The sequence below is a fragment of the Myotis brandtii genome, unplaced genomic scaffold (genome assembly GCF_000412655.1).
Source record: "Myotis brandtii unplaced genomic scaffold, ASM41265v1 scaffold105, whole genome shotgun sequence".
Classification (NCBI taxonomy): domain Eukaryota; kingdom Metazoa; phylum Chordata; class Mammalia; order Chiroptera; family Vespertilionidae; genus Myotis; species Myotis brandtii.
In genome coordinates this window covers 1,011,567-1,019,270 of record NW_005353538.1, presented here as the reverse complement: position 1 = coordinate 1,019,270, position 7,704 = coordinate 1,011,567, and the positions used below count along the sequence as shown (strand labels likewise).

At 59.2% G+C, this 7,704-nt stretch overlaps 1 protein-coding gene across 1 annotated transcript in view; it reads right to left on the bottom strand.

The window, feature by feature from the left end:
* Positions 1 to 7,704, bottom strand: part of BCL9L (B-cell CLL/lymphoma 9-like) — a 35,732-nt gene that overhangs the window by 11,206 nt on the left and 16,822 nt on the right. The window contains 6 exon segments of the mRNA XM_014539007.1: positions 1 to 1,250; positions 1,348 to 1,432; positions 1,935 to 2,139; positions 4,945 to 5,064; positions 5,715 to 6,106; positions 7,284 to 7,382. Coding sequence (XP_014394493.1) covers positions 1 to 1,250; positions 1,348 to 1,432; positions 1,935 to 2,139; positions 4,945 to 5,064; positions 5,715 to 6,106; positions 7,284 to 7,309 — 2,078 coding nt within the window. The 5' untranslated portion in view covers positions 7,310 to 7,382.

Below are 7,704 nucleotides of genomic sequence, written 5' to 3'. Positions count from 1 at the left end.
CCCATGGGGCGCTGCATGCCCAGGGGCCGCTTCTCCAGCAGCTGGTGCCGCAGCAGCTCCTCACGAGCCCGGGGGGCCATGAACCGCTCCGCTTCACTCTGCCCGCCTGGGTAGGGCACGGGGTTCTGAGCAAAACTGCTGGGCCCCCCCATGGGGGGTAAGTCTTCGGTCCAGCCCATGCCCGGCCTCACAGGCCTCTGCATGGCATTCATAGGCACCTCCATGGGCATGCCCTGCATGCCCCCAAACCCAGGCACCCGCTGCATCTGGTTGCCTGGGAAACGGGGGCCAGGAAAGGGAGGTCCGCCCCGGAGCTGCATGGGATCTTGGACATCCATGGGCCCCCGCAGCTGGGCGCCCATCCCGGGTGGCCACTGGTCCCCAGGCTTGCTGTGGTAGGGAGGCGGCGGCCCCCTCACCATCACCGCGCCCATGCCCATCATGTCCTGCAGCGGGCGGCCCCCGTGGAGACCAATCTGCTCCTCCTTCCGCCGCTTCTCCTCATAGTACTCTTCCTGCAGCTTGCGCCAGGCCACCTGCTCGGGCGTCAGGCTGTCTTGGCCCAGCCTCTGCATCATCATGTTCATCTGCTGTCCCATGTCCCCGCCTGGGGGGTGCCCAGGCACCTCATGCTCCAGTGGGGGGCCCCCTAGGCTCTGTGTCTGCGAAATCATGGACTGCAAGGGCTCCTCGTACTTCTTCAGCCCGCCAGGAGGGGCAGTGGGGGGCTGCGGGGGCGCGGGAGGGGCTGGTGCTGGTGGTCCGACCTCACCTGCGCCTCCCGGGGGCCCCTTGAGGAAAGGCTCGGTCTCCCCACTGCGGAGCAGCAGCCGTTCAATATCCCGCAGAGTCTGCAGGGAGCGCTCCCGGTGCTCCAGCTGCTCCTTGGACAGCCCCTCCGAGCCCACCAGGCTGCGCTGCCCGCTTCCTGGGGGGGCGGCCTCCCCAAGGAGGGCAGGGCCAGGGGCGCCGCTGGGGTCTCCTCCTGGAGGCAGCGGGTTGTTGTTGGTAGCAGCTGTAGGGGTGTTCGGGTGGGTACCCCCAGTCCCACCACCCGTGCTGGCAGCTCCCACTGAGTTGGGTGTCAGGTCCTGATTGGTGTCCTCAGGAGGCCCCTCAGAAGGCAGAGCAGGGGGGGCACTGCCAGGGGCTGGGGGCGGTGGTGGCAGTGGAGGTGGCTGGGACTGTGGGGTGCCTGCAGACGGTGTGCTCAGGGGGAGCGGCTCTGGGGTGGAGAGCGCTTTGGGGGCCTGCAAGAGGACAAAGGCAGAGCATGAGACAGGGCAGGGCGCACCGGCCCAGGGGGCTGCTAGTGGAGGCCCCAGGCCCAGCCAGCACCACACCCACCTGGTCGAGCTTGGCCCGGGGCACGTTCTGCTGGTGGTAGGCCAGGATGGAGTCAGCCCGGCCCTGCAGCACAGCCTCCGCAGCCCTGTATGGGGTTTGACACAACAGCTCAGAGAGGAGGCAGGAGGGCCCCTCACCTTCACCACCCCAACCCAACCGGGCCCAAGCCGACCCAACCCGACCCAACCCACCCCAACCAACCTGACCCCAACCCAATTAACCCAACCCAACCCAATCAACCCGATCCAACCCAATCAACCCAACCAACCCTACCCAACCCAATTAACCCAACCCAACCCAATCAACCCGATCCAACCCAATCAACCCAACCAACCCAACCCAACCCAATTAACCCAACCCAACCCAATCAACCCGACCCAACCAACCCAACCCGACCTAACCATCCAACCCAACCAACTCAAACCAATCCAACCAACCCAACCCAACCAACCCAACCCAACTCAACCCAACCAACTCGACCCAACCAACCCAACCCAAACCAACCCTGGCCCTACAGACACTCCCGCGGGACCCCAGGCTCCAGGTTGCTGGGTAAAGAGAGCCAGCGCCGTCTGCGAGGCACTTACGTGTTGGCCAGGTGGGTGGTGAAGACATACACGAATTGTGAGGGAGGCTTTCCGGGGACACCACTGCCCCCGGAGGCATCTGGCCGCAGGGCTGCTGGGGGCCCATGCGGGGGGCCTGGGGCACTGCCCTCACTGAGGGGAAGCTGGGGGGCCTGGCCGGGACCCAGCTGTGGGGCCGCCATGGCAGGGTCTCCTACATTACAATCTGCAGGGAAGGGAAGGAAAGAGGGTCAGCAGTCCAGACTTAGAAAGGAGAACTAGCTGGCACCCCCATCACCCAGAGGCGCCAAGGGAAAGGTTCACTGTGGAAGGTGGTGCCCACGGGCCCTTTGCTACCACATTCTGGTGGTTTCCCTAGCTTGCTTTCCACACGTACTTGCCCTAGACCAGTCTTTGGCCAGGATGGCAATCGTGGGGACCATGTGGATGAGAAGAAAGGGAAAGGTTTGGCACCCCGAATGCGACGCCCACAGAGTCTGCGGAACCTGCTCTTAGCCCTGCTCCATCCTCATGCCCTGGTCTCTGCGAGGGGAGAAGGCAAAAAGGGTGCACCAACTGAGGATTCAGACGATGAGTGATTAGCCCTACCACTAACTAGCTGGCTGTGTAACCTTATGAACAAGACACTTAGTCCCTCTCAGCCTCAATTCTCCTGTCCTGCCTAAGGGGTAGTCAAAGAAATCTATTTTTTGTAACAAGTTCAAAAGCAAGTCACAAGCTAAAAAACCACCGGGGCCTAGTTAGTATGGCTCAGCAGTGGAGCGTCAGAACTGAACCATACACCAAGAGGTCACTGGTTCATTCCCAGTCAGGGCACATGCCCAGGTTGTGGGCTCAATCCCAAGTAGGGGATGTGCAGGAGGCAGCCGATCAATGATTCTCTCTCGTCATTGATGTTTCTATCTCTCTCTCCCTCTCCCTTCCTCTCTGAAAAGCTAACATTGTTCTAAGTGTGTTATATGTACCAACTCACCACATATCAACCCTATGAGGTAAATATTTTTATAGGTGAATAAACCGAGGCCCTTTCCCCAATTTATACAAATAATTAGTGAAAACCTGGGCTATAAACCAAGGTGGTCTGAATGAAGAGTCTGTGCTATTCACTCTGTATTATACTGCCCCACCATTAAGAACTCTTTGAGAGCCTGGCTGGCATGGCTCAGTGGCTGAGCATTGACCCAGAAACCAAGAGATCACAGTTCGATTCCCAGTCAGGGCACATGCCAGAGAGGAGCGTGCAGAAGACAGCCAATTGATGATGTTTCTCTCATCGATGTTTTTATATCTCTATCCCTCTTCCCTTCCTCTCTCTCTAAAAAAATAAATAAATAAATAAATAAACCGGTTTGGCTCAGTGGATAGAGCGTCGGCCTGCGGACTCAAGGGTCCCAGGTTCGATTCCGGTCAAGGGATGTACCTTGGTTGCAGGCACATCCCCAGTAGCGGGGGTGCAGGAGGCAGCTGATCAATGTTTTTCTCTCATCGATGTTTCTAACTCTCTATCCCTCTCCCTTCTTCTCTGTAAAAAAATCAATAAAATATATTTTAAAAATAAATGTAAAAAAAACATATTTAAAACAAAAAGAACTCTTTGAGAATCTAGTGGCAGGCAGTACAACTAAAATAGTACTAATGGTTGCCTTGGAACTGAGTATGAGGTGTTAGCAACATCTTCTCTGTATTTCCCAGTGTCTCCCCGCATTTTTACAATGGTGCAGGCTAGCATCATAAAAGTCAATGTGACAGCCCAACCAGCGTAGCTCAGTGGTTGAGTGTTGACCTATGAACCAGGAGGTCATGGTTCGATTACCAGTCAGGGCACACGCCCAGGTTGCAGGAAGCAGCCAATCAATGATTCTCTCTCATCATTGATGTTTCTCTCTCTCTCTCCCTTTCCCTTCCTCTCTGAAATCTATTTTAAAACATTATGTTTTTAAAAGTGAATAAGATAGAGGAGGGGTATCTGTCCTTAGAGGCAGTGACCACCCTCATCTATCAGGGAAGGGTTCAGCCAGGGGCTCATGAACCGAGAGTCAGTCCCTTTGGGGAGACGTGGGACCAGATGACCTTTAAAGTCCCAGCCAGCCGCACAGGCTTCATTCAGTATTTGATCTATGTGCCACCTCCATGGACACAGTCCCTCATTCCACAAGCCTCTGCTAAGTCTGCTTCCTCCTCTGGGGCAGGCACCATAATCACACTTGCCTTGCAGGGCTGGGCTAAGGATTGAATACCACACAGTAGGAAGTTTAGCCAGCTTAGTTTTTTTTCTTCATTCCTTCTAAGCCCCTGCCTTCAACAAATTCACGATTGAACATTCTCTGGAGTTTCTTATGCATTAACCTGTTTCACCTCCCCCCCCCCAAAAAAAGAACAGCTGTAAGCTTTGAGGGAAAGCACCAAATAAACGTGCATGGGCACCCCAAGGGCAGGGCTATGTCTGGTTCTGCCCGCATCCCTGGGGCAAGGCCAAACACATGCCCAGAATAAGAGGAGTGGGCACCCACCCACACTTTGTCCTGGTGATGTGTTCTGGGCACCTGCCAGGAGTCAGTTAAAGGTCAGGGAGGTGCGCCAGAGATACAGCCAGTGTTAGCTCACACCCCCGAACGGCCTGGACATCAGAGCCAACTGTCCCACTCCAAGTGATGCTGGACTCTCGCTGTCCTCCCTCCACTGACCAGCAGGTGGCAGCACAGGCCAGCAATTCATGGAGGTATAAGTGGAAGAGCCAGGAGGGGCCACCTGAGGTTCACCCCACCCTGCCTTGGTCCTTCGGAAAAGGGGGGCACTGAGCACCTGGAAGGCAGGGGCAGAGCTGTCACAGTGCAGGGAGCAACAGTCTGGAGGTGGGATTAGAAAGAAGGAGCCTGGGCTCCTGACCCTTGCTCCCTGTCTGCCCAGGCTCAGCACTCTGAAGCCCGAGGTGAAGGGAGGAAGGCTCCCTTAGGGCAGCCACCCCCAAGGGCAGCGTGGGCCACAGCACCCTGGCATGATGGGCACTCACTGTGGGCGGCCCCGATGGGCTTGTCGTCCTCCTCGCTGTCTGGTCCTGAGCACCATTCGTCTCCGCTGTACGGCTGCTTCCGCTCCAGCACACAGCGCCGCTTGCTCCGGGGCGCCACCTCTGCTGGGCAGGAGGGGCAGGCGGGTCAGAGTGAGTACCTCAGCCTGTCCTCCACCTCCAGGCCCATTCTCCCAGATACCCCAGGGCGATGCCCAGGCTGTGGTGGGCATTTCGCCAGCCCTTGGCCCCCACCACACCACCATTTGTTCCTGATTTCTCTCTACAGCCCCATGGCCTGCCTCCCCTCCCCCAACCAGCACCAAGCACAACTGGTTCTAATTAAGGCCGGGGCGGGGGAGGGGGAGGCCTCTGCTCCTCTTCCAGGCTAGTGGCTGCAGCAGCTCCCACCAGCCCAGAGCCAGGAGGCTCCTGGGGGTGTGGGCCTGCTCCTCCTCACGGAGCACCTTCCTCCTCCCCTGGAGGTTCTGGCGGGACAGCCGGAGAGGAAGAGACTGACCGGGAACCCCACCACTGGGTGGCCCCAGCATGGGTGGCACCTAAGGATGACAAATCTCCCCCCTGGCCATTCCCAATCCTGAGAACACCACCGGTGGGTGGGTGTAATGGGGTAACAGAAAGGTGTCCCCACATACATGCTGGAGAGAAGCAGGGGATGAGGCCCGGGAAGGGGACAGAAAGATGGGCTCCGCGCAATGTGGGCCATGGGCTGTGGAACATGCTGGACTCCTGGGGGTCAGAAAAGGGGGTACCTTTGGCCTCTGAGTCCAGGGAGGGCGTCCCAGCCTCACGCTGCTCTCCAGAGTCCACAGACACACTCCGCTCCCTCTTCACTTTGCCCTTGAGCGAGCTGAAAGGGGGCGCCCCGGCCTGGGCCTGGGCGTTCTTCAGACTGGAGTTGCTGGGTGAAATCTGGTTGGCCTTGGCCCCATGGTTCCCCGCCCCCACACCCTTCGAGCCCAGGTTGCAGGTGGGTCCTTGGTTCACATTCTGGTGCTGGGATTGGGCCCCACCATTCCCTGTCTTGCCATGATTGGTCAGCTTATTTTCTGGGTGCATTGGTTTGGATGGGGCAGGGGGGCAGTGGCCACGGGGGGACAGTGGTGGGCTCCCTGGAGCTTCTCTCCTCCTGGGGTGGGGCAACCTGGGAGAAGGCGAGAGAGACAGGAAAGGTTAATCGTGACAGGGGCTTAGCACGCCTGCATTTTCACTGCCCCCTCCTGCCTCACCTACTGGGAGGGGAGGGAGGGCTGAGTGGCATCTTAAGATGCCCAGCTTATTCCGACCTCCTTCCCCTGCTCCTCAGACAAGGGCTGATGCCATTCACCTTGGAGAGTGAAGATGGGGCACCCTCCACCCTCAATCCCCACAATTCAAATGAAAACCAGAGCCTTTCCTGGCAGATCCACCCACACCCCAACACCCCTCAGGCTGCAAGCCTCCAGGCACCACCACCCTCACACACTAGCACCTGACCAACACTTAGCATCCTCTTTTCTAGGGTCTGCTGTCTGGATTCCTTCCAAGGTCCCAAACCTCAACTTCCACGTGTCCCAGCACCAACAGGGGGGGCACAGGACCTGAGGGTCACTACTCATGCCCAGCCCTGGTCCCCGGGGAAGTGGGGAAAGCACCACCGAGTGGTTGGTACCCACTGGTCCAGACAGCTCCCCAGAGCGGGAGGGGAAGCCTCCAGAGGCCTGGCGGGCAGGCGGGAGCAGGAAGAAAGGGGAAGGGGAGTGGTGTGTGGAGCGGACTGGAGTGCAGCTCACAGCCAAGGATTCCAAGGCTGTGGGCCCTTTAAGATCCAGCTGGCTCCCCCCACCACCTCCCCATCCCCGGAGACCTATTAATAGCCGCTGGAAAGATCACATCACTGGGAGAGGATATTTATCCCCCTCATTCCACACCAGCTCAGATTTATTTCAGCTCCGCTGTCCTGCAGCCGCCTGGCCTGTCTGCAGGCTCCTCCTGGGGAAGGGAGGAAGGCTGGCCACCCCCTCCCAGCAAGACTGGGGCCAGAGGGCACCAGGGGACCCACAGTGGGGTGGGAGGTAGGGGTTCCACTCAAACTGTTTCTCAGCAGCAAAGGCTGAAGGGACTACACAGCAGGCCTAGCTGGTTGCCATTCCCCTGCCCCCTGGGTCCAGGCACTCGGCTGGGCTCCTGGCTCAGGGCAGGCCTTCCCATTCGGACCCCCCTTGAGCTGGGTGCCAGGGAGGCCGGATCCCCAAGCCAGCACAGCTCAGCCCCATGGCTCCTGGGCCCCTCCCTTCCCCACACTCCACACACACGTCCCACCCTCCATGACACCCACACACCTTGTCTTGTTAGCCAGGATCCTCATGGCTCCCACACACAGTGGGGCTACGGCCCCTGCGTGCCCAGGGCCCAGCAGGTACTCGGTACTGGAGCAGGGACTGCAGCAACAAGCCCCAAAGAGAAAACTTGTGACTTGGGGAGGGGGTGAGGAGGGGAGGGGCAGAGGGAGGACCCAGCAGCCCTAGACTAGGGACCTGGACAGGGTGATGGAGAGGAGCGACTGCTAGGTGGGGTCTGTCCTAGAGGCTAGTCCTAGCCATCCCGCCCGCACTCGACCCGCAGGGAGCTGGCCCTCTCTAGCATGGCCCGGCCAGGCGGGAAGCACTGAAGAGACCACGCGGGGCAGCCTGGCACCCTGGGGCCCTCTCTCTCCCAGCACACCCCTCACCCCGGGCAGGGAGCCCCTCGCGACCCACCCAC